Below are 27,444 nucleotides of genomic sequence, written 5' to 3'. Positions count from 1 at the left end.
CAGGCACTGGTTGATATAGGAGGGTCCGGCATTGTGGAGGGCCTTGTAGGCTTGGGTCAGCAGCTTGAACTAGAAATGTTCTTCTGGACGCGGAGCCAGTGGAGGCTTCTGAGGTGGGGATAATGATGGTCCGCTTGGGGAGGTCGAGGAAGAGTCTGGTTGCAATGTTCTGTATAGTGTGTAGTTATTTGAAGAGATGAGAGGTTATTCTGGCATATAGAGCGTTTCCATAGTCCAGTCAGATCGTGACGAGGGCTTGAGTCACTATTCTCTTAGTATTGACGGGGATCCATCTGAAAATCTTACAAAGCATGCAGAGGGTGTAGAAGCAGGAGAAGGCTTCTGAGTTGACAAGGCGCTTCATGGAGAGGTTGCTGTCCAGGATGATGCTGAGGTTGTGGGCATGGCTGGTAGTGGTAGGTGAGGGTCTGAGAGCAGTGGGCTACCATGTGTTGTCCTATGGGGAGGTGTTCTTTCTGAAGATTATCACTTCCGTCTTGTCCAAGTTCAGCTTCAATTATGAAGAAAAACGGGGTGACCCTGTGTCCCTCAGAACCTGGGTAATTAATGGTTGATTAGAAAATGGTTCTGTCGGGTAACCACAAAATAATTTACAACTGCTAATCAACAGAACCCCTCTGAAAAACACAAAACCAGGCCCTTACATTAAATGGAAAGAAGACCTGTGCGTGATTTGTTGTACTTTGTATTTATCTGAATTAAATTCATTCAAATTGATTTTTCATACAATAAATACAATGACTGTCAAAATAATATTTAAAGTGCAAAAGGGTGACAATAGTGAATAGTGATCACGTGATAAAACGACATGTACAGTGATGATACATTCCCATACAATCGATATATACAAATATATACAAGTATTTTATTTTCTAAAGGCCATCTGCTGATACGATTTTCCTGAATCCTATTTATTTATTTCAGTTTGATAGAATTCTAGAATTGCTGGGCCTGTGAAGAATGTCGATGTTTTGACCCTTCGGCGCCCGTGTTTAAGGTCGCGGCGGGTCTCTCAAGACGGATGTGCAAGGCACGACTTAAGTGACTGTAGCCGTCAGATGAGTAGCCGTGCCATAGACGAACAGCGCGTTTCTTGTAAAGATCCAGATTTGAGGCCCCTGTGCCATCCCTGTTCAGGCGATTCACATGGGCAAGACCGCCCTGGTACACAACGTTCCTGGAACTCTCAGTAGGTCCCCATCAAAGACTGCGCCTCTCGCCACGTCTTTTAACTCAGAACCATGGAGAAATCAGGCATCCAGATCCCAATAAGATGAACCTAGCGATCTGGCTCCTTAAGTCTTAGAGTTCGGATACCTTAACTTGCCTCCCGATTGCATGGACATTATCAAGGAGGCAAGGTGCCCAACTACTAGAGCATGCTATGCAGCTAAATGGAAAAGATTTGTAATTTATTGCAATAATAATAAAATCAATCCATTAGATGCTTCCATCCAAAACATTATCTGTTACCTCTTGCGTCTTCAAAGATGCAATCTAGCAAACTCTTCCATTAGGCTACATCTTGCTGCTATAGCAGCATATCTCCAAAACAGACAACACATGTCCCTGTTCAGAGTACCACCAATCAAAGCTTTTATGGAAGGACTTAAAAGGATAATCCCTCCAAAGCACCCACCTTCACCAGTCTGGAACTTAAATATAGTACTTACCAGACTTATGGGACCTCCTTTCGAACCACTCCATTCATGTGAATTACAATTTCTAACATGGAAGGTGGCGTTTTTGATCGCATTACCTCCCTCAGGCGAGTGAGTGAGCTACAGGCACTAACCATTCAAGAACCTTTCACGCAAATACATAGTAATAAGGTAGTACTGCGTCCTAAACCTAAGTTCGTGCCAAAAGTCATATCCACTTTTCACATCAATCAATCGATAGAATTGCCAGTTTTCTTCCAAAACCCACAGTCAGTAGCTGAAAGGGCCCTACACACACTAGATGTAAGAAGAGCTCTGCTATATTATGTTGACAGGACTAAATCAGAAAAACAAAGCAACTGTTTGTTGCTTTTTCCCCACAACATAAAGGTAATCCCATTTCAAAATCAGGAATAGCCAGATGGATAGTTAAATGCATTCAGATATGCTATCAAAAAGGTAAGCGCACTTTAACAGTTCCCCCAAGAGCACACTCAACGCGCAAAATGGGGGTATCCATGGCTTGGCTTTCCTAGGAAATATTCCTCTAGAAGACATATGTAGAGCAGCTACATGGTCTACCATACACACTTTCACTAAACACTACTGTGTAGACGTGCAAACAAAGCAGCAAGCTGCTGCAGGCTAAGCTGTCCTTAAAACTCTTTTTCAAACTGCTGCAGCTGGGGCAGGTGACCACCGCTAGAGGAGATACTGCTATACAGTCTATGCTAAGATATGAATTCAGCAGCCCACATGCCTCGAACGGAAAATGCTACTTACCAGTATGCATCTGTTCTTGGCATGTAGGGCTGCTGACATTCATATCGCCCACCCTCCTCCCCGGTGCCTGTCGCAGCTGCAGTATTCAATTTGGCATGGCCATCTCTTACTTTACTATACTCCATCTTTGCCACAATGGTGAAAAACAATCTAAGGATGGAGAGGATGCCCTTTCGCACTGCAGTCCAGGGGAGGAGTCACCTATCTCGTGATACTCGAAGACTCTTCCAAGACAACAAAGTGCAATCATCCGGACTCAACACTAGGCTGCGATCTATGCTAAGATATGAATTCAGCAGCCCACATGCCTCGAACAGAACAATTACAACAGTGGCAGCAAACCAAAGTAAACACACAACTACAACAGTGGCAGCAGGGGTAAAACAAAGCAAAACACGAAACAGCGGCAGCAAGGGAAGGACACAGTTGAACACAATAAGAACAGTGTCAGTAGGGGCAAAATGGAGATAAGACTACTACAGTGGCAGTAGGTGGGACCTGGGGCCTTGAGGGGCTGGAACCAAGGAGAGGTCCTCTGTCACCTCTCTATCACAGTGCCCAGTGGTAGCGGCACACAAGACCGGTGAACCCAAGCGACCCGCAAAGAAGACTGTGCCTGCTGTGCATACTCATGCAAAAGGGCTCTCCTTGGGCCAGGACAGAAGAAGTAACTTCGACTCCGAGGGCTAGTTGGCTAGCCCCCTGTTAAGCTTCAGGGCCAGCAAAAGCTAAAGGGACCTGCACCTGTCCGAACCTTCCCAAGGTGTCCCTGAGCCATGAAGTCCATGGCTTAAATGGACTCTGGTTCCTCCAAAAAAGGATTTACGTAATTGTAAGCAACTACTGAACCTGCTGTAACCAGGAGACCAGCTAGCCACTGCCAACTGTACCTGCACTGGACTCGTCTGCTGCAATGTGGACATTTAGTCCTGAGGCCAGAGACAGCCCCTGAAGGTTGTGGTTCCCAAGGTGTCCTAAAAAACTTACTGAACCTCTTCAGCATCTCAGCATCATTCATCCCTAGCATCTTGACCACTTCTTTGTTGGAAAGCTTTAAAGGAGAAAAGTGCATTGAGGACCCCCAAGGCTGCAGACCTGCAGACAGGTAAACTGTCCCCCCTGGAACAGAGTGGTCCCTATGACTCGCCTTGTGTCGTGGCAAGAGGATTCTAGCAGGTAGTTTAGCCCGTTGCAACAATTTAGTTCATCTGAAAGATTAAAGTTAAAGTATTTGACTTACTTTTGAAAAATATCTCCGGTCCCCCTTGAAAGATATTTGTTGTTTTAATGCCTGGTTTAAGATAAAAATACACTATTATAATAATCTGATGTATAGTTTTTATTGTGTTGCTCTTACTAATTAACTGTTTGGGTACTTCTAACTGCTTTCACTTTTTCCTTTGAATAAGCCTGACTGCTCTGGTCCACAGCTACCCAGGACTGAACAAAGGGTTCTATTAAAGAACCTAACTAGACCCGATAGAGAATGTGACATAACTACATGGCGAGGTCTCACAACCACACAACATAATAATCCCCTTTCCTATAGCTCCACTGTAGGAATGCCTTTTGTTGTTACTCATGGGTCAAATATATATGTCCTATATATACCTAAACTTTATAATTTCTGCATTGTTTTATTGTATGATCACTTCTGAGAACTTAGCACTGTATCAGCTAATGAAAGTCTATTGCTTTAAACTGAAATATTGTAAATACATTGTTCATAATCTATTACAACTGAAAGGGGCTTGGATCATCCGTTGACGTCCTGGAAATTATTAGCTGGCTTATTATATAAGTAAATGCCAAATGAGCCAGTAGAGAACAATTGTTTGTCTATATACATTACATTAGAATGAAGTAGCTTGATGGACAAACAAGGCCCGAAGCAGACCACCGTGGTCAGAGTGCAATCAGGGCAACACAGCAAAAAGGAAAATGCTACTTACCCAGTTTTCATCTGTGTTTGGCATGTAGAGCTGTAGAATCTCATGCTATGCATAGATCGCCATCTAGTGTGGGTCCAGATGTTCGCACTTTGTTTTTCTTCGAATAAGTCTTCCTGGTCACGAGGTAGGTGAGGCTTCCTTTAGGTGATAGTACACATGGTCATCAACTCCATCTTCAGATTGTTTCCCACAGAGGGTGAGAGAATGGAGTAGTAGTAAAGAATAGAGATGTTCATGCGTAAGTATATGTATAATGATAAGAGAAATACAGCAGCTACAGGTACCCGGGGAGATGGGTGGGCGCATGAGATTCTACAGCTCTACATGCCAAGAACAGATGCATACTGGGTAAGTAGCATTTTCCGTTTGAGGCATTTGAGCTGTAGATCACATGCTAAACATAGACTATACAGCAGTCTCCCCCAAGTGGTGGCTATCCTGTAACTGATAGAGTTGTCTGAAACAGAGTTTTAAGTACTGCTTGGCCCATATTACCTTATTGTCTGGCTACCACATCTACACAATAGTGCTTGGTGAATGATGTGGTGTGGACCATGTTGTAGCTTAGCAGATAAAACGATGAGGAAGGTGCACAGCACTGGTGATGCCAATCTTGTGATTGAGTATTTACTGAGGATGGGTGCTCTCAGGGGCGGTGTTGCCGTCAAACACCATACAATAATAGATGAGAAAGTGTAAGCACACAGGTTGCGATTACATCCCCCAGATGAGGCACTCCGTAATGTTCATGACAATGATTCAAAACGTTAATTAGTGAAGAGTTTATTCAGCATTGTGCTATAGTTCATGAAGCAGAGTTCAAGAGTTCGTATGATATTATCGCCATATCATAGAATGCAAACAAAATGACACTCCAATGCATTTCGGGCTGCACGCCCTTTATCAAGGAGAGGCTGAAGAAAAAAGAGAAAAGCCCGGGTCAGGAGGGAGTATATGACGGATGGAAGCCAGTAAATTAACAGGTGCATGAGTAAAATGAAGCATGCCATAGGGGTGTGGGGAGGCTACTCCGTGTGACTTCATAGTGATGCAGGTCAAATATCTATACACGGAAGGGTAGTGCAACGTGAACAAGCTCAAAAGTAAACACAAGACGAAGTGAAATACTGAGAAGGTGTAACCAAACGAATAAAAGATTGTGCAGAATTGAGTGTATTGAACGCGCGATGCCATGCATTAAAGCGCTATATTGAATGTGAAGCGTGAATCCGCTCAAAGCATGCCGTTTAAAAATGCAAAATGCGTTACGCGGTAATGTTGTGCCCGGGAGGTGGACTACCCAGTACGTGATTAAGGTAGTACGAGTGAGCTAAACAAGAAGTGATACATGATGAATAACTTACTCGGAACGGCGCTGAGGCGGTCACTGACGAAAGGCTGGGCGATCAATGAGGTGGCCGGTGTGAGCCCGGGGATAACTGACATGACATAGAAGACGGACTAGGGAAGGAAGTGAACCGGTGGGGGCCATGATGGAGCAGGAAAGTGTGATAGAGGACATAGAAGAGGGGTCGTGTTAATATGACAAGCTAGTGAAAAATAAACAAGGATGTTAGGGAAAATAAGCAGATGTTGCACACGAAAAAACATGTGATGAGCATTAACGATAAGTAAAGAACAATGCATAAAGTTAAAGATAACAGCTATATTCAACTCGGTCGTTGAGACCATATGGCTTAAGTGTTTGTAAACGAAAAGTCCATTCTAGTTCTTTTTGCAAAAGTATTTTGCGATTGTCTACCCCTTCTCTGCGGGTGACACATTCCAAAACAGTGAATTGCAACTGTGCGATGGTATGGTGAAATTCCTGAAAATGCATAGCAATGTTGGATTTTGCCTGTTTGGTGCGGATGTTAGATTTGTGTTCGTTGATGCGACAGGTACTTGCAACCCCTGGTCATCAAATCCACAAGTCACATTAAAGATACCACTGAATTTCTTAACAAACTCTCAACCATCAACATTACTAATGAGGAGTCACTTATTCTATGTACAGCCGATGTCAGTTCTCTTTACACCTCCATACCCCATCAAGGAGGTATTGAAGCAGTCGAGCAAGCGTTACTTTTAAGTGAGATTGATCCTAAAATGCAGACATTCCTCATGGAACTTATGATCTATACTTCATACCATAGCTACTTTCAGGAAAATGACAAATGGTATCTTCAGCTCACGGGAATGGCGATGGGCAATTGTGCGGCTCCTTCGTATGCCAATATATATATGGAACAATTTGAAAAAACCCACATTTATGACAATCCCGTACTCTTCCAAAATATCAAAATGTACGCAAGGTACATAGACGACCTTTTTTTCCTTTGGAACAACACACATGATCAACTGATTGCAGCCCTAACAGAGCTCAACTCTAAGGACCCACGCATCCAACTCACATGGCAGACAAGCCCATCAGAAATATCTTTTCTTGATGTGCAGGTGAAAATTCAAGACAACAAGATTATCACCGATTTACATCGCAAAGCCACGGACCGCAACAACACGTTGCATTTCCAAAGCTTTCACCAAGGATCCCTGAAAAAACATTTACCCTATTCACAAATGCTGCGCATAAAAAGAATTGTATCTGAACAGGACACCTACAACCACCGCATCAAAGAGATGCACCAACGCTTCATAGAGAGAGGTTACCCCACTGAAGTACTCAAATCTGCTGAAGCACGCTTGACTAACATCACCAGACAACAAAGCCTAACTCAAACAGTTAAAACACCATCGCATCGCATGGTCCTTGTTTCTAAATTTTCCTCGGCAACCCAACAGTTCAAAAGAATTATATTGAACCATTGGTCTATTTTGCGAATTGAACCAGACTTTCGGAACATTTTCAATGATCTCCCTTTATTCGCACATACACGCGGGAAAAACATTAAAGAAATCTTGTCCACAGAAATTTCGACCCCACAAAAATACAAAGGAACACAACCATGCTTAAACTGTAATAATTGCAATTGCATTATCAGAGGCAACCAAATAACACATCCCATGAAAGGCAATGCCATCAAACTTTGTGTCAATGCCACTTGCGACAGCATGAACCTCATCTACGCACTGAAGTGTCCATGCGGTAAACTCTATGTCGGAAAAACTGAAAGAAAGATTAAAGTTCGCATCAACGAACACAAATCTAACATCCGCACCAAACAGGCAAAATCCAACATTGCTATGCATTTTCAGGAATTTCACCATACCATCGCACAGTTGCAATTCACTGTTTTGGAATGTGTCACCCGCAGAGAAGGGGTAGACAATCGCAAAATACTTTTGCAAAAAGAACTAGAATGGACTTTTCGTTTACAAACACTTAAGCCATATGGTCTCAACGACCGAGTTGAATATAGCTGTTATCTTTAACTTTATGCATTGTTCTTTACTTATCGTTAATGCTCATCACATGTTTTTTCGTGTGCAACATCTGCTTATTTTCCCTAACATCCTTGTTTATTTTTCACTAGCTTGTCATATTAACACGACCCCTCTTCTATGTCCTCTATCACACTTTCCTGCTCCATCATGGCCCCCACCGGTTCACTTCCTTCCCTAGTCCGTCTTCTATGTCATGTCAGTTATCCCCGGGCTCACACCGGCCACCTCATTGATCGCCCAGCCTTTCGTCAGTGACCGCCTCGGCGCCGTTCCGAGTAAGTTATTCATCATGTATCACTTCTTGTTTAGCTCACTCGTACTACCTTAATCACGTACTGGGTAGTCCACCTCCCGGGCACAACATTACCGCGTAACGCATTTTGCATTTTTAAACGGCATGCTTTGAGCGGATTCACGCTTCACATTTAATATAGCGCTTTAATGCATGGCATCGCGCGTTCAATACACTCAATTCTGCACAATCTTTTATTCGTTTGGTTACACCTTCTCAGTATTTCACTTCGTCTTGTGTTTACTTTTGAGCTTGTTCACGTTGCACTACCCTTCCGTGTATAGATATTTGACCTGCATCACTATGAAGTCACACGGAGTAGCCTCCCCACACCCCTATGGCATGCTTCATTTTACTCATGCACCTGTTAATTTACTGGCTTCCATCCGTCATATACTCCCTCCTGACCCGGGCTTTTCTCTTTTTTCTTCAGCCTCTCCTTGATAAAGGGCGTGCAGCCCGAAATGCATTGGAGTGTCATTTTGTTTGCATTCTATGATATGGCGATAATATCATACGAACTCTTGAACTCTGCTTCATGAACTATAGCACAATGCTGAATAAACTCTTCACTAATTAACGTTTTGAATCATTGTCATGAACATTACGGAGTGCCTCATCTGGGGGATGTAATCGCAACCTGTGTGCTTACACTTTCTCGTAGCTTAGCAGATGTCAGTGATAGGGATGTTCCCTAAGAAAGCCATAGTAGCCCCTAGCTTACGAGTGGAATGTGCTCTAGGGGGTACAGTTAGAGTATAGCAAATCTGAATACATTTAACGATCCACCAAGCAATTCCTGATTTGGATATAGGATTGCTCTCTTGAGGTGGTGCAAAAGCGACAAAGTTATTCGATCTCACGAAAAGATTTTGTTCTCTCAGTGTAATACAACAGTGCTCTTCTAACATCTAAGGTTTGTAGAGATCGTTCTGCAATGGAATCAGGTTGAGGGACGAAAACAGGTAATTCAACCGACCAATTTACGTGAAATGCAGATACTACCTTAGTTAGGAATTTGGGTTTGGTAAGAAGAAATATTTTATCTTTGTGTAGCTGGAAAAAAGGTTCTTCTATGGTTAGTGCCTGTAATTCACCCTCTTAATGAAGTGACTGCAATGAGGAAAGCTGTTTTCCAAGTGAACTGTAGTTCACATTTGTGCATGTGTTCAAATGGTGGGCCCATTAACCTTGTGAGGATTATATTAAGACTCCACACTGGGGCAGGTGGAAGTCTTGGTGGTATAACTCTTTTTTAGCCCTCCCATAAATGCTTTGATTACAGGCATTGTAAAGAGTGATAAATGTTGTAAATTTTGAAGATAGGCTGCTATTACAGCGAGATGCCGTTGATGGATGTATAGGCCAACATTGACTGCTGCAAATGTAACAGGTAGCAGAGAATATTTTGTATAGAAGCATCAAGAGGGTAGATGTTATTGTTATTACAAGAGATAACAAATCTCCTCGATTCGGCTGAGTAGCAGGCTCTTGTGGTGGGCTTTCTGGCCTCGTCAATGTCTGGTGGCTGGTTCAGGTAACCAAACTCTATGACTTCAGGAGCCAGATCACAAGGTTCACTTGTTTGGGAACTGGGTTTTTTTATTTCTCCATGGCACTGTGTGAGGAGACTGGCGGTATAAACTCGACCTGGAAGTGATTGATTGGTCTGAAACTGAAGAACTAATGCTTGAATATTTCGAATTCTGGTCGCGTTGGGAAACGCCAGAGGATTTTGAGTATCTAAAGTGGCTCCTAGGTAGTTCTGAGTGTTGGATGGCTGCAGATGTGATTTTAACACATTGACTGTAAACCCCAGTTGGTGAAGTAACAGAATGGTTATAGAAGTATGCTTGAGGCATTGTTGGTACGTACTTGCTTTGATGAGCCAGTCGTCTAGGTACGGGAAGACATGAATGCTTTGTCTTCTCAGATAAGCAGCTACTACCGCCAGACACTATATTAAGACTCTGGGAGCAGTGGTGACTCCAGATGGGAGTACTTTGAACTGCTAATGTTGACCTGCTACCACAAACCTGAGGAATTTGCGGTGAGCAGGGTGAATTGGAATATGAAAGTAGGCGTCCTTTAAGTCTAGAGTGGACAGAAAGTCATCTTTTTGCAAAAGCGGTAGTACTTGTTGAAGTTTTACCTTGTGGAAATGTTCTGATTGAATGTAAACATTTAGTTTTCTCTGAGATCTAATATTGGTCTGAGAGAGCTGTTCTTTTTGGGAATTAGGAAGTAAAAGGACTACACGCCTGACCCTTGGTGTTGTAGTGGTGCAGGCTCTATAGCTCCTTTTAGTAGTAGGGACTGAACCTCTTGTTTGAGGTGTGGATGATCTGGTGACTGTTTGTGTGACTTTGGGGGAATGTTTGGAGGAGTGTTGATGAACTCCAGGCAGTAACCAGAACGGATAATCTGTAGAACCCATTTGTATGTTGTTATTGACTGCCACTTTGGAAGGAAATCTGACAGTCTTCCCTCGACAGGTGTTAAGTGGTTGGGGGGGGAGCTATGGGGAAGTCACTGCTTTGTATTGGAGGAGGAGGTGAGTGTGCTAGAACCTCTACCTCTGCCGTTGTTCCCACTGTAACCCCCTCTGAAGTCATTTTTAGAGCCTGAGGTTTGGTTATTGCCTTATAGGTGGATGCAGTGTCCGAGGAAGTATTTTTGGACCCTGCCCGCTAGAAAGAGCGCCAAAAGGAACCACATCCTTGTGTATACTGAAGGGCTCCCACAGATTTTGCCACTTCAGTGTCTTTCTTCATCTTTTTAAGTGAAGAATCTACCACTGGCCCAAAAAGGTGTTGCTTATCAAAAGGTGTTTTTAATATGGAGGTCTGACCTCAGGTTTGAACCCCATATACGTAGAAATGCATGTCTTCTCAAAAGGACACCAGTGTTTACCGCTCTGGCAGATATGTCAGCAGCATCTAGGGAGCACCTTATTTGGTTGCTTGAAATTAATTGTCCCTCACGTACCAGGTCTTGAGCTTTAGATTTATGTTCTTAGGGTAGAAATTGGGTGAGTTGTTCCATTTCATCCCAATGCGCACAGTCATATCTGGCAAGCAACGCTTGTGTATTAGATATACGCCAGAGGTTTGCTGCCTGGGAGGCTACCCTATTCCCTGAAGCATCGAGATGCTTTCCTTCCTTATCTGGGGGTGGAGCGTCTCCAGTAGTTCTTGAGTTTGCCCTTTTGTGTGCATTGGAAACTACCAACGAGTCTAAGGGTAATTGTCCTTTTATGTACACTGGATCAGATGGTGCAGACTTATATTTTTTATCCACCCTTGGGGTGATGATACGTGACCTGACAGGATCCTTAAATATGTTGTCTACATGCCTGGTCATTCCTTTCAGCACGGGTAACTTATGTGATGACTTTTGTGTGCTGTTCAATGTTTCAAAAATGAAAATCCTCCTTAAGAGATTCTTTGTGGAACTGCACCCCATGGTAATTGGTGGCCCTACCTAGCAATTCAAAATAGCCTACACTGTTGTCTGGTGGAGAGGGCCTGGTAGGATATAGGTCAGGATCATTGTCTGTGGGAGAGTGTGTGTTTTAGTCGTCCCACTCATCTGTAGGTCCTAGCTGACCATCATCATTATCATCATCATCATCCCCATCACCCCGATTGTCAGGTGTATTTGGTGGTGAGTGCTCAGGTGAAGTTGGCACATGTAGAGGCTGAGGAGAAGGTAGTGATGGAAGAGGACGAGGGGAAGGGTTAGTTCCAATAGTTCTCTTCTTTAAGGGAATATGATATTCCTCTTCAGTATCAGTTTTCCTCTTTAGAGTCACTATAGTGGTAATGGGTCCAGATGTATGTACAATACTTTCTGTTTCAGGTCCGGTTTTCCGAGCGGATCACCAAAACTGTGCTTTTCAGGTGATTTTGGTGCATCAGTTTGTTTTGACGCTGAAGTTTTCGGCACAGACGGCTTCGGGGTGGGCGTCTTTGGATCCGAGGTATTTGTGATAAGGTTCGGAGCTGGACTTGGGTTACGATCCCGAAGGCTTTGGCTCGGTGCCCGCGTTGGAATGTGACCTTTCGGAACCGGAAGGCTTTTTGGTAGGCTTCGGTGCCGAGCCTCTAGGTGGGGCGTCAGAAGCATGGGCTTGGTGCCAACCGGGGCCTGAGGGCTAGGGTTGGTTCGGAGCCTTCTTTTTTGGTTGACTTGGGAGTCAGGGCGAAGAAGGGACTGTACTTAAAATACATTGTCCATGAGAGATGTCTTCATCCTGGTCGCAGCTGTCCTCTGAACTGGAGATCGGATCCTGTTCCTCCTCGGCCTGATAGCGTTGCCAGCTACATCTTCCAAATCAGGTCCGAAGTGGTCCAGAATGGAGCCTGTGTGTTGGTTCTGCATGTCGCGACGTCGAGCCAGACGGTTGCGAACCGTCTTTTTGGAGCGGAAAGCCTTGCACACGTCGCAGTCCTGCTTCTCTGTGTTCTGGTGATAAACACAGGTTGCACACTTCGTATGAGTCGGTGCAAGAGTATTTCGCATAGCACCGAGGGCAAAATTTAAAGGGAGTTCGTTCCATCAACTGCGAGTCGAATCGAGGCGGTTAGGTCCAATGGCCTATCACGAGCTCTCCGATCGAAAGAGGGTTTTACTCGAAATAACACAATACACGAAGAATGGAATATGCGATCGGAAACAATACCGTCAAGGGTGAGTGTTCTACGCACTGAGGGAAACCGAAGGATCGGTGTTGAAACGGAGAGCAGCGGTAACATCTGAACCTGATGGCGGAAAAAAACAATCTGAAGATGGAGTCGATGACCATGCGCACTCTCACCTAAAAGAAGAGTCACCTACCTCGTGATTGGGAAGACTTTTTCGAAGAAAAACAAAGTGCAACCATCCAGATCCAACACTAGATGGCGATCTATGCATAGCATGTGATCTACAGCTCACATGCCTCGAACAGAAGGCTTTAGGCAACAGGGTGGTCACAGAGTGGAGAGAGCAGACTGGGCAAGGAAAGGTCACAAAGCATTGTTGGTGGAAAAGGATCTGAGAAGCATATTATCTGGGAAAGGTTTGAAGAAGAACAGTGAGCAGATAAGGTTCATCAGCACAGCAGAATTAGTAACCTCAGAAAGGAGGACAGGAAGGTGCTCACAGCGTGGTCATAAGTGGATTACTGAAAAAAAGGTAAGAAAAGGAGGGTGGATATAGAGTGGCACGAAAAAGGCTGAACTGCATAGGGTACTGCAAATGGCTGGGGCAGTAGGTTGCGCACATCATGAACAGCAGTGGGATGAGGCTGGTGCAGGGAGCACAATTCACCTTGTTGAGTCGCTGAATCTCCTTTTCCTGGTACTCTCGCTGCCTGCTGACAGGAGAGAGCTGGTCCTGAAGAAACCTGTTCTTCTGAATTAGCTCTTTAACTTCCTCCTCCAGCGCCTTTTTTTCGCCCTGGTGGAGCAAAAACAGCTGTTGGTTAATGTTTCCTGTGTGATCCCATTCAAGTTGATCTCTTTCTTGGTTCTGTTCTTTCTGGGAAGCCACATGCTTCCATCCTCCTTCTGGGTTGTTGTGTGGATGGATGAATGAATGAATGATGGATTATCACACAGTCAGGGTCCTCATTCCCATGCTAAGATAATGTATATCCCATTATCATGGACATTGGTACCATATGCTAAGGAACTAGTCTCACCATCCTCTCCGCCAGCTGCACCCCCTCAGCAGCACTTAACTGTCCAGATTAGTCCCATAGGAGGAGTTGTGTGCACACCTCATACGAGTATTTTTAATTGCTCAAACACCCCACTGACAACTAGGAATCACCGCCAGAATTTAGGGCAGAATTGTCTTAGTTGATCGCATCATCTCACTTACTCTTCTGAGATCACGGAATTTGAAGGCCAGGGGCGGAAATGTGATCTACAAAACTGTCCTTTTTTAACAAAACAATGCTAAATGAATGCCTTTCTAATCTTCAAGTTACCAGACCAAAAGCCTCAAACTTGCACATTTTTCGTTTTGAAAATGTGCACAAGCCATATGAGAAATGTGTTTTACTCGCTGGAAATATTCAGGAAGCAAATGCACATCCTGCTCATATAACAATCTTGCACATCATTTACATGGGTGTGCACTCTTATAAATTATTATTTTGCTCTACTTTCATTCTCCACTTCCCTCTGTGTCCCCTCCTATCCCCTCTCAAGTTGGAAATAAGTTCTTGGAAGAGCCTCTACCAAGCTACTAGGTAAATCCAACGCTAGGATGATACTAAGTATTCTCTTATGTAAATATAGTAACTTCTGTGAAAGATCTAGATGAATTCAACTGGTTACTAAGCGAGCCTAGAGAGGTAAGAACACTCACTACAAGCAACTCTGACAAACATCAGATCCAAGTAGCAGGCCACAGGAAATGTATCCTCCCTTCTTTTGTAAATTGGCACATCAAGCCATCTTTGCATTTACAGATCTTCACATCACAATGCTTTCTCTTTTGTTCAAGTTTCACTATTCTCCCATTTCTCCAACTTCAGGCTTCCTCCTTTGCTTCCTTTTCGTTTACTTATCTATACACCCATGGAGCTCTGCCCTTCTCTCCATCAGTTTCGTAATAATCTATGCCTCTCACCATCTTCTGCTCCCATGACTCCTTGATTACCTCTCACTCCTTGGACCGCTACCTTTACTATCCACGTTTCTACTCATTCTTTCCCACTTTGCCCTCCCCTATATCTCCTTTCAAATTATCTGATGATCCTTGGATCACTTGCATCGTGTGCTTTTCTCAGTTTCTCACACCCCTAGTTTATCTTCATTTAGTCTTCTCATCCTTATCTTCTCCTCTCTCTGTCCACATGAACCACCTACTTATCTCGGTCATTAGCCTTCGTAATCATTCTTTCATTTCATTAATCATGTCTTCCTTCCATTGTTTGTCCCTTATCTCTTCCTTTTACTCATCTCATTATGAGTTTCACATTTCTTTGTCTCTTTCTCGTACCCTTCTTCACCTCATGGTCCTTCTTTTTTTCCGTATCACTTCTACTCTCGGCTCTCCCTACATTTTCCACTAATTTCTATCGACTCCTCCCTTTCCTGCTCCTCACCCTCCTTTTTATCCTTCTTCTCCTTAATCCATCATCTTTTGTCCCCAGCCTACGTCTCACTACCCTCTTCTCATCACTCCCTAAATGTATCCTCTAAACTCTCTCAGCTTGCCTCTTTCTTCCACCCTAGATACGCGCATTTGAAGTCCTAGTCCTTGGCACTCAACTTAGTCTTCCTTTTTTCTCCTCCTTTCACCCTTTTGGACCCCTCCTCATCTTTTTTTCCACCTCCATGCCTCTCTATCATTTCTCTCCACATCGCTCCCTCCTGGGCATCCTACCTGTTCCGTCTCAATTTTGGACTTTGCTAGCAGCAGCTTGCGTTCGAAGTCGCACTGTTTATGTTCCCGCTCTGCTTCCAAGTCAGCCACAAGCTTCTGAGAGTCAGCCAGCTTCTGCCGCAGGGTTGTGATCTGTCAGATAAGAAGACTAACATCACTTGAGGTATTGGTGTACCAGCAAAACATGCAGTCATTCCAGCTCGACGAGGGAGAGAAGAAAGGAGACAATCTCCCATAAATCCTTGCACGACCAGTGCATGGTTATACGCAAGTTAATGTCGTACATTAGGGATTAATGCCAAGACAGTCCTCATCAAGCCCACCCACCTTTTCCTTAATTTTGTGAAATGCTACCTTTAATTTTGTGTAAAGCCTCCATTTGGTAGAACATTTTTTTTAATGAGCCCTGAGCAACCATGCCCGATGAGACAATGAAGGAAGGTGACTTCATCCCCCAAGATTCCCGGGCCAGCGCATACTGTGTGACATGCCGAACCTGGCTGGAGTCAGACGAATGTGCCAGAGGATTTTTATTTCCTGCCCGGCACCGGTGCAGACTAGGGCCTCTACATCTGCCCCAGGCCCTCCCCGCAGATAACTGCTTCGCGTTTAAGGATATAGCAGCGATAGGAGCCTTTAATTGTCAAATTTTCTCAGAAAACCTGACCATTCCGGCCGGGCCGCGGGGACTATTTAGACTGCCCACCAGTTTTACCTATGAGCCAAAAAGAGGGGGAGCAGAGGCTAAAAGGTCTCGTAATGGGTTGGGACCCTAGAAGAAGTGCCTTAGCTTTCGTGTACCGCATACCTTGCACTGTTATACTTTAAATAGTTCTCTCAAATTGCTGCTTTTAAACTACGACCTCTCAGTTTCATTCATATCTCATGGCTCTGTTTGATAGAATTTTTTTTATTTGTCCTTCTTTTAGAGTCGTACTGCAGACCGCCCACTCTTGTCCCCTTGGAGACATCCAACGCCAGCTCTTGGGGTGAGTGACTTGCAAATCAGTGCCTAAAGGTAACGTGTATAGATGGACATATCTAGGCGACTGCTACGCTGGCTTAAAACCCACAGATACAGTCATGTATGATGGTCTAGCATATAACTATCTCATTTTTACAGTGCCATTCTCCACAAGCATGATTTTGACACCATTCTTGATATAGATGTATGTGTATGAAAATGAATAAACACTAGTCAGTGTAATACTAATGTGAATACATTCTGTAGCATGCAAATTAGCATGCAAAGAGGGGATAATTGCATGTCATGAATGTTGTATTGCATGATAGCAAAGATCCTCAAAACATTTTACTCCTGTACTCGGGAATCACACGGAGGTACCGAGCAAGGCAGAATTATAGAACCTAACGGGCAGCGGTGAGAAATTTGACAGAATCATTATTATAAAGGTAAAATTACCACTGATTTGGTGTGAAGTAAAACACGTAGAGATTTAGCCATAACGCCGTAATACACGCCCAGCCTGTCAAAACAGGGCAACGGATTTATTAATGAATATGGCATTAACAGAATCTGAGGAATAAAGGAAGGTTACCTAAAAGGAGAATAGTGGAAGAACAAGAGGTTGCATTGTAAAGCCAAGTTGAGCCCTGACGAAGCCGGATGGTTATCATTAACCTCGGCGAAACGCGTTGGCATGGGATTGGAGTCGGATTTGTAATCAAATAAAAGAAGAAGCTTTCAAGAGCCTTGGGACTATTTGATATTACTGGAGTGTGAAATCAATGACCAAAAGACTATATATGTTGTGATAAGTGGAGTGCTGCATTATCATATCTTCATTAGGGGATAAGTGCATGTCATGAATGTTGTATTGCATGATAGCAAAGATCCTCAAAACATTTTTCATCAACAGGTACAACCCTAAGAGGCAAGTATTATGCGCTCGGTGCATGCTTGATGTAATCTGCATGCCGCACAAAAAAGACATGCAAGACACATCATTGGGAGTGTGTCATATTTACGAACTAACCCTGATGAAAGCTCGGGACCTTCTTCGGCCGTTAGTATAGGGCTGAAACAGGTTGGTGAATTAGGGTCAGAGGACCATCACGTCCTAATAACCCCATATAGACTGTTTTTAACCTTCCCATCCACCCCACTAATAAAGGAATAACCTTGAGAGTGGAAAAGGGCATTTTGTCTTTAAAGTTACACCCCCTAACTGATAGTCTTCATAAGAGCTCCCTGGAATATGGTCGAGCCTACCCCGGCCTTTTGGAGTCCGGGTGAACCTGATTATGAAGCATGCCACTAGTAAAGTGGGTGTGGGTTGTATAAAAAAAAGTGTTTTTTTCCTACTCCAGTTGGAGAGGTGTATAGGTGTGGCACAAAACACAATACCCCCTCTTTTTCGCTGTGGAGGCGCCTGAACTCCAAAAGGGATACTCTTTCGTCATTAGTATTTATATTGGGAGGGCGTATCCATTCATTCTTTTGTTTGTTTTTCTCTTTTAAGAGAACCCCTCTACCCTTTAAGGGATGTAAAGTTCCCTAACCTCTGTCCTCAACGTTTTGGTTGGATATTGGCTTTCTCAGAGTAAAAGTAGTTTAGGGAAAATCACTTCATTGCTGTTTTTTTGGCCAAAGAATATTTTTTTGGGATCTGGATTAGAAATGTTGCGGTAGCTTTTATCAGTTAACGTCTTTCATTTTTGACTCTGTGGACGTGTTTAAAGTAATATACCAGGTAGGCCATATTATTTTTACAATATGGTGTTTACATTGAATTAGAGCCCTGATTTCAAGTTTGGCAGTAGAGTACTGCATCACAAACGTGATGGATATCCCATCTGACTTGTTGCAAGTGTTATAGAACATAACAGACTTGTAATAAGGCAGAAAATAAAAGGTAAATGTGTTATCTTTGTGACAGAGTAACCGGTTGGCTAAACTATAAGTCAGGCCCTAGGTCTTTGTAACTTCGGTCTTAGGTCAGGGCTTCTCAAGTTTTGGATCCATACTTTTTCAAATTCACTAGGTCTGAAATGAACAACTTAAATGACCCTTTGGTGCAGTGACACAAAGGACATGCCATGGCCAGAGAGAAGACTAGTGGTTTAGGGGTCTTTAATGAATAGACCCCGATGTGTGGGGTAACTTGTTATGTGGTGTGGTTCTTGGATCTTATATCGCTAGGTCGGAATCTGGCAAAAGTGTGGTTGAATGAGGTGAGCAGAACTATCAGAAGGTTTGGCACACCCATGTTGTAAGGAGTTGGCCTAACGGCTAGGGCGCTCGACCTCGGACCTGGGGATCTGGGTTCGAGTCTCGTAACGACGCCAAAACCTCCTGTGATTCTGGGCAAATCACTTAATCTCCCCGTGCCTAAAATGAATGTGTGCCCTCATGTAACGTGACTGGTGATATGTAAAGCGCTCGGATACCTGATTCGGTTCTAGTTCGCGCTATATAAAACTCTGCAAAAAAAAAAAGTGTACAGCAGGACAAATGTGTAGAAGCCATGTGGGGGTGCAATTTAACTAAAAAAATATAGATTCGCTAGACGTTTTGCTCTTTAACTGAGGGATATGTGCCCTTTTAAACCAGATGTTTAAGCCAATAGGCTAGATTCTGCTGGTGTGAGATATAGCTAAGAAGCTCCCGAAGGTGCTGGCAATAAGCTTCTGCTAGCTCCACACTGCTATTGAGCGCATTTGGACTGAACTCACCTTCTGTTCATACTGCTGTTTCATGGAGCGGAAGTGTTTGTCCCACTGCTTGTTCACCTCTAGCAACTGGAATGCAAGAAAAAAGTTAAACAAAAGCAGAAACCAGGTGGCAATGTGGCACAGCTGCCTTAGGAATTGCACCTAATCAGCACATATTAGGTGAGATTCTTGGATTGGTTAATTAGTCTACATAACTTGATGTTCCAACTCATCCAGTCTCAAGCAACCACTCTTGAGAGCTACACAGACCGCTCTGCCAATGCACCTCTGTCCTGGTCTAGTGCATTCATGTGATACTAGTACACTGGATACAAAAAAACAGTACTGCTAATGCTACGCCGCAGTTATTCCATGGTTAACCCTTCTTACCTAGTTCTGCACGTCAATCCTACAGTATCCATCCCATACTATTCTATGACTAAATTTACTGCCAGCTCTGCTGACTAAATGAAACCAAACTTGCAAAGACAACTGCTTTCCATTGTTGGGTACCACACAACCCTACTCTTGTAAGTACCTCCCAATGGAACTGTCGTTTTGGTATCTGGGGTAGGAAGATTAATATTCCATGCTCCAAATTGTCTTGTCTTTAGAGCTTCCATTTTATTTCTGCCTCACCCCAGCTGCTGTTCTCCTTCCTTCCTTCCTATACCTATTCCAACTGGGGGGTTGAGTCTACTGTATATTGCTCCTTGGGAGGGAAGCACTGGTGTTTTTTAGGAAATACTAGGAGACTTCCTGGGGGATCAACATTGGAGCTACCAAATATGGCCTCATTGCCAAGGAAGCTACCAGAGGGTTTTGCAGCTTCCTAGATGGAGGTATCTTACCTCATTCCTCTGATGCTCCAAAGCCTTCACTTTCTTCTCCATTGCACCCACAGCATCTTTAACCATGGCATTCTCTGCCAACTTTGCATTCTGCAAAAAAACACACAATGGCTAAATCAAGCTTTGAAGCACATTGAGTTCCAATACAACAACAACAGCTGAGAGAGAAGGGCTGTTTAATATCCAGATGAGATCTATGAGTTCTGGGCGAGATCAGGAGGCATTAGCACTCCCATAGCTAGGTACCTGCTGCACACTTTCCAGCTTCACTCCACCACTTGCTGTTGATTCACTGCTGACTTCGGTTGTCATCTCTTTTCGGGCTTCTTTGCCACTAAGGGTGACCTTCTGCTTCAGTTCCATGTTCTCCACTCTTTAGAGACGAAGAGAGAGGAGACAATGCAGGATGACATTAATGATGGAAAACTGGTTTGGAAGTGGTAGCAACCTTTGAACTGCATGGGATACGCTAAATTCTTCAAGTCCCCCTGCAGGTAATCACAGCCATCAACCATATGATCACATCACTTACAGATGTGAGGCAGTGGCTGCAATGGCAGTGCCCTGCACACACACCTGTGAACAATGTACGAATAGTAGCATGTGACTGTTTCTCAACAGTGTGTGTGTTATCACCATTAGGTGCTCTGCTGTGTACCATCAACACAGGGGGTTTAGAGGGAAGGAGGGTTTAATCTTCAAAGCCTGGTGAAATTTGCTGAACAGCAAAGTTATTTGTGAGCGAGTGCACTGCTGTGTAAACGGGGCACTTTCTGCAAGGAGTAATGTCTACAATGCCACAGGTGAAGAACGGATCTTAATTAAAAAAAAAACGCTGCGGTTGCGTTGTCTCACATGCAGCACCAGAAAACTGTAGCAGTCCATCAACAATAAATGTGGATTAATGCGCCACTCTAAGCAGACTTTGCACAATAAGCCCAGCACGATAGGGATACAGACAAATGGCACACTCAGTCCCCCACAAAACTGCAAACAGTCCACAACGTATTGGTTAAAGTAGGATGAGTAATACAATCTACCTATCTAGGAAGTACACATGGAAACAAATATGTTAACAGTAACACTGGGCCAAATTTACAAAGATAAGTCTAGGCTTTAGCCAAGAGTGCTATCCCCTAGGTCTATACAGATTTTACAGGCTCAGGAATCAGGCCAAAAAATGTATCCCTCTTGAAGACAAAGACCTCAGATAGAAGAGCTATTTTCACAGGCAACGCACAATTCACAGATTAATCCTCCAACAACAAAGGTGTCTCTCAGGATACATTAAGGGGTTAGTCTCATCAACCTCTCACTTTACACAGACCCGAAAGGTGCAGGCTTTAGATAGCAGAGGTATTGCTCAGGTAACAAATTTTCCAGGCACAGCTTTAGACATTAACCCTTTCGATGCTGATGACGAGCTCAGCTCGTCATCACCCACGGGTGTCGTGTGCTGATGACGAGCTGAGCTCGTCATAAATGCAGCAAAAGAGCAATTTGCAGCACAGCGCAAAAATCCCCGCAGCAGCCATGTGGTTAAAGCTATTCATCGCGCTGTTCACTCACCAAGAAAGCTATCGCTCCAGCCCAGGCCCAGTGCTGAAGACTATTCAAAAGAGTTGCTGGTGTTTATGAAATAGTTGAGTTGTGAATAACCTAGCCAGAAATTACCTCAAGTTCTCCGAAGCCTGATTTCTCTGTTCCAGATCCTTCTCAAGGTTCTTTCGAAGATCCTCGTTCTCCTTGCGCAGCTGCTCACAGAGGGTCTGTGAATTAGGAGAGCAGAGGGTTATTGTGGTACAGACTGCACATTCTAAACTGAATCTTAATTATGGAAAAAATGAACCTACAGGGAAGCATATTTTTCTGGACTACCAATTCAAAACAATTATTCTAATCTTTAGGCTAAATTAGAAAAAGGATACAGGACTGTAGAGTGGCAAAGCTCTTTATTGGTCCCAACATTAAATTATAAGGGATACTGCAGATCTGGATTCAGGTGTATAACTTAACCAAATGGGCCACATTATTGAAATGCAGAAGGTTCTGCTGATAAAAAATGGCGTGTCTCTTTTGTATTTCTATTTGATGGTACTGAAATGATGATTATTACTGCAGGTCAGGAATGATGTTCATTAGGTGAGGGCCAGTACTTGGAAATCCATCACTCCCTAGAAGAGGAATGAGGTTCACCTGCCATAGTAAGCAAGTATGTGGAGCTCTTTTTACAAAGTTTTCCTCACATGCACTCATTGACCACCTACAAGGTTGGTGTACTGATCTCCTTGAGTTCTACCCTCACCTGTAAGATGGACATCCATTTCCCCTTGCGCTACGGCCAGCCACAGTTTTCATTTCTTCCCTAAGCTAAAATGACCAAGCACCGCAGATCACACTTTCTCCTTCCTAGCATGCACACACACAAATACCCACAAGAGCAAATCCAATCCTATGTATAACTTTCACACTTTAATGAGTAACTGGGCCAGGAGTTCAATCAAAGTGAAAATATTCAAAAAACAAAGTGCAAGTACTTGGTTGGTACGCTGAAAACAAAGACTTTTCATTATTGCCAAGTAAATAAAACATTCTGCTTGTAATCCTTTTTAAAGGTAATGGTTGCCCATCTTCAGAGTAAGACTTTTCTTAAAACAAATCCGAACAGTGCATTTTTTACCTTTGTGACATCACTTGGAAGGCTGATATTGAGAAACGTGTGTGCTTAGAAGCCTTCAGCGTGCTGATCACTGTGGCAAAAAAACAGTCATGTTGGCAGTATTGGTTTCCTTAGATGATAGGGCCATCCCAGTCACTCGCCACACTCCATATTCACCCGCACCGCGGAGCATATAAACTCTCCAAACCCAAGTTCGCAACAAAGGTACAAATCTTAGAACATGTTGCTATATTTAGTACATAATTTGTAACATTTCTTTCCTCTGTCCCCTCTTAAAACAGGTCTTTATAAGAGAAACTTCAACGGTGTCATACAAATCTGTACATCAAGCTCATTTTTTAGGGAAAGATTAGATTCAAGGGTCAAAGGGAATCAAGTGCCTCCCTGACCTCTGCACAGTATTCCGCCCTGAAGAATGGCCAACAAGTGCCAACTCACCGTGGCACCATTGCGTCGTGGTAGTTTTGCCTGCCTAAAGTAATGAAGTTTGTATCTGTGAATTTTGTGCATTTGTAAGCTGGGCATTAACATGTCTTTCTACGCCTAGAGAGCTGCCTTCCTAAGAGTAAGTCAGACCATGTTTGAGCTGCACTGTCAAAGGATTTTCCTTGCCAATAACCTTCATGTTATTCGTTTTACACACAATTCTGAGCTAGCCTTTTAGTGTGACAGGGTATTTTATGGGTCAATAATGACACTAGTGTCCTGTAATTGGGGGATCTCTCCCACTTTCCTGATTCTGCTGCCTTCTGTGGCCAGAGCATTGATTAGGAATGTAGGCTCTGTCCTGGGGAGTGGTGTTTGGGGTGTTTCTTTGTTCAGGGTGTGTTCTGGGGGGGGGCAACTGCTTTGGGAAGGTTGTGAACTTTTGTTATTTGGATCGGACTGCTCGATGTTGGTATGGGGACATTACCTAACCTGAAATGCCTGACATGGAATGTCCGGGGGCTGCGAACTATGGTTAAACGCCACAAAGTACACGCATACCTGGTGCGACGGGGGGTACAGATTGCTATGCTGCAAGAAACCCATCTGACTAAAAAAGAGTGCGCTGCGTTGCAAAAAAGATGGCGGGCCAGGTGTTCGGCACCACTTACTCAGCGTATGCCAGGGGGGTGCTGATTTGGGTGAGGGCGGGGATACCGTTCCAGGTGCTGAATCAAGTGGTAGACCCTGATGGCAGGTTCGTAGCAGTGGAGGGGAGGTTGTATGGAAGAGATGTGGTTCTCTGCTGTGTGTATGCGCCAAATACTGATCAGGCTCGATATTTTGATGGCCTCTCTGGGTCCTTGGCTTCTTTCCTGGCGGGCCCGATAGTGCTAGGGGGGGACTTCAACTCGATTACGGATGTGGCTCTGGACAGGTCCCATCCCCCCCTAGTAGACTCCCCGGTGCGCAAGTTGGCCATGCACAGGAGGGATTGGCAGGACAGATGGGGGTTGCTGGATGTATGGCGGGAGCAGCACGGAGACACCAGGGATTATTCCTTTTATTCTGCTCTCCACGCTCTGCATGTGAGGATAGATTTGGTGCTCTGCAGTGGGTCCCTAGCCCCATTGATTTCTCATACGGAGTACTTGGCCAGAACCATTTCAGATCATAACCCCCTATTGGTACACATCCAGTGGCAGCGGGAGCGCTCGGCGATACCAACATGGCGGCTTCGGCCGGAGATGCTGGAGGACTCAGTATTCAATGACGCTGTCCAGCAGGGTATCGGCCGTTACTTTGATGAGAATGAGGGCATGGCCACGAGTCGGTCCACTGAATGGGATGCAATGAAAGTGGTGGTGAGAGGGGTGTGTCTGGGTAGGTTTTCGAATGCTCGCACGACTGTGTTGAATGCACTTATGAAAGCGGAAGAGACTTTGAGAGATTTGGAGCGCCGCAGGCCGGCCAGCCCGGCCAGCCCGGACTTACAGACCCAGTTGTTGGAAGCAAAGGAAGTGGTCGCCACCGAGACGGAACGGTTGAGGTGTTACGACTACAGGCAGTACACCATTAGAGCGCATGCAGAAAGGGACAAGGTGGGCACACTCTTGGCCAGACTTGCTAACCCGGAACTTAGGGGTTGCCCGATCCTTAGCATTAGCAACGCGCAGGGGGAGGTGGTATATTCCCAGGCGGCGGTGTTGGAGTGCTTTCGGGTGTACTATCAGGAATTGTATCAGAGTCAGTTGGGAGTGGAGGTCCAGGACATAGCGGAGTACCTAGGGGCGAGGCAGCTTTCGGTCCTAGATGAAGAGGACGCGAAGGAGTTGGGTGGCCCGATCACGCTCACTGAAATACGGGTGGCTATTAAACATATGGCTCGTAATAAAACGCCCGGGGTGGACGGGTTACCAATAGAATTTTATCAGCAGTATGTCGACAGTTTGGCCCCCAGGCTCTTGGTGGTGTACACGGAAGCTTTTGAGACAGGAAGCTTGCCTGGGTCCATGCGTGAGGCCTTGATTGTCCCGCTCCTGAAGCCTGGCAGGGATGCAACGGACGTGAGGTCCTATCGCCCGCTGTCCATGTTGACGGTGGATTACAAGATCCTGAGCCGGATATTGGCCACCAGACTGGCCCCACACATGACGGGCCTGGTGCACAGGGATCAGGCTGGGTTTATCCCCACGAGGAGCACGGCGCTGAATATTCGCCGCCTGGTGGGGATAATGGACGCCATCTTGGATGGGGACGGGGCCCAAGCGGTCCTGTCCGTGGACATCGAGAAGGCCTTTGACAGCTTGGAATGGACCTTCCTGGATGGAGTGCTGGAGAGGTTTGGCATGGGTGAAGGGTTCCGCCGGTGGACGAAGGTCTTATATGCCTCGGCGACGGCGCGGGTGCGTTTGGGTGGACTGGTGTCTGCGTCATACCCGGTGGGTAGGGGCACGAGACAGGGGTGCTCCCTTTCCCCCTTACTGTTTGCTCTGGCGATGGAACCCTTGGCGGTCCATGCGAGGTCGGGTGACAAGTATGCGGGAATAACCAGCGGCGGGCAGCAACATCACATATCGCTGTATGCGGACGACCTACTTCTGTATCTCGAGGATACGGCGCGGGCCCTGGGAGGAGCGATGGATCTATTGTCGGAGTTTGGCCGGCTGTCGGGACTTAAGGTCAACTGGGCGAAGACCTGTGTGTTCCCGCTGAGAGCGGAGTCGCCCAGCCCTGCTCATGACTTGGGGGTGCTCTGGGAGCCATCTTGCTTCACCTATCTGGGAGTCCGCATCTACCACGCGACCGCGGACCTATTGGAGGGCAACATCGGTCGGTGCGTTCGGGCGCTGAGGGGCAGCATGGCCTTCTGGTCGACCCTCCCGCTGACGGTTCTGGGTAGGATAGCTCTTTTAAAAATGGTGGCGCTCCCCCGCTTCCTGTATTACTTCCGGACGTTGCCTATCTGGATCCCTCAGGGGATCTTTAGAAATCGGAGGACGATGATTATTGGGTTCCTATGGGGGCATGGCCGCCGTAGACTGGCGCTGAGCACGCTGCTTCGCCCCAAGGTCGAGGGGGGCATGGCTATACCCGACTTTGAGCTATATTATTTAGCGGCGCAATTGCAGGTCCTCACGCAGAACGTGGCCAGGGTGTTTAGGGGGCCGGAGGCGGACCGAGAGCAGGGGATACAACGCCATGTGTTGTCTTACATCGTCATGCAGCAGAGACTTGAGTTGCGGGGCCTTACTATGGAGGAACGGACACTCAGGCTGTGCTGGCAGAGGAGCCTTAGGAGAGCAAAGGCGACACGGCCTTATGCGCCGGAGATCCCGATCGGTATGCTGACGGCCTTGCCGCACGGGGGTGACTGGTCCCCATTGCTGGATTGGGAGGAGGCGGGCTTGCAGGTAGTAGGAGACCTGTACATCGATGGGGCCCTGGTACCCTTTGAGGTGCTTCGGGAACAGTTCGGGCTGCCGGATGGGGAGTTTCTCCTACACGCGGCGGTGGTGGCGGCTATACAGAAGCACTGGAAAGGGGGGCTCATGGAACCGACCACGACTATGGCATGCCAGTATGTGGTGATGGCAGCGGGCACGTTCAAGGCTGTGACATGCCTCCATAATAGGATGCTGAACGAGGGGCTGGAACCGCTCCAGGGGCTCAAGACTAAATGGGAGGAAAGTGTGGGCAGACCCATTCCAGACACGGCGTGGAGTCACATCTTGCGGCGCACGTGGAAGGGCACGAGAAATGCGCGCTTCCAGCAAGTGCATTTCTATGTGCTCCATAGGGCCTACCTGACCCCCGAGAAAATACGGCGGTATTTCCAGATACAGGACGCTCGGTGCCCGCGGTGTTCGTCTATAGGAGCGGACATGGATCATTTGCTCTGGGGGTGCTCGCATTTGGAGGCCTACTGGGCAGAGGTGGGGGACCTCTTAAACGATGTGACCGACAGGGAAGTGGAATTTGATATGGCGGCGTGCTTGCTGCTCTGGTTCCCGCACACCAAACACACCAAGGTGACGAGCAAGTTTATTGATCTGGGTCTGATACTGGCGCAAAGAGAAATAACATGGCATTGGAAGTCCAAGGGCGGGCCGTCACTGCGGAGATGGAAGAATGAATTGCTGCGGTGGTCTGAATGCGAGAGTGTGCTCCGGATGAAGCAGGCTGTCAAGCTTGGTAATGAGAAGGCTTTGGATGCAGCGCGTGCGTGGGAGTTGGTGGTGCAGGCTTTGCGTGATTCTTTGGTGGAGGATGAGGACTGAGGGAATAGGACTAGTGGACACTGCGGGGCGAACAA

General features: G+C 45.5%; 1 protein-coding gene across 3 annotated transcripts in view; it reads right to left on the bottom strand.

Annotated features, from left to right (window-relative positions):
• Positions 1-27,444, bottom strand: part of TNIP1 (TNFAIP3 interacting protein 1) — a 248,245-nt gene that overhangs the window by 54,114 nt on the left and 166,687 nt on the right. For all 3 annotated transcript variants that reach the window (XM_086931288.1, XM_086931286.1, XM_086931287.1), the window contains exons 7-12: positions 21,698-21,792; positions 20,270-20,396; positions 20,024-20,113; positions 19,194-19,259; positions 15,498-15,629; positions 13,428-13,556 (exon numbers count right to left, since the gene is read on the bottom strand). In XM_086931288.1, the coding sequence (XP_086787414.1) occupies positions 13,428-13,556; positions 15,498-15,629; positions 19,194-19,259; positions 20,024-20,113; positions 20,270-20,396; positions 21,698-21,792 (639 nt within the window). The remainder of the gene's footprint in view (positions 1-13,427; positions 13,557-15,497; positions 15,630-19,193; positions 19,260-20,023; positions 20,114-20,269; positions 20,397-21,697; positions 21,793-27,444) is intronic.

Source organism: Lissotriton vulgaris, chromosome 7 (assembly GCF_964263255.1).
Source record: "Lissotriton vulgaris chromosome 7, aLisVul1.2, whole genome shotgun sequence".
NCBI lineage: Eukaryota > Metazoa > Chordata > Amphibia > Caudata > Salamandridae > Lissotriton > Lissotriton vulgaris.
Note: the sequence above shows the minus strand (reverse complement) of the source record. Positions and strands in the feature narration are given on the sequence as shown.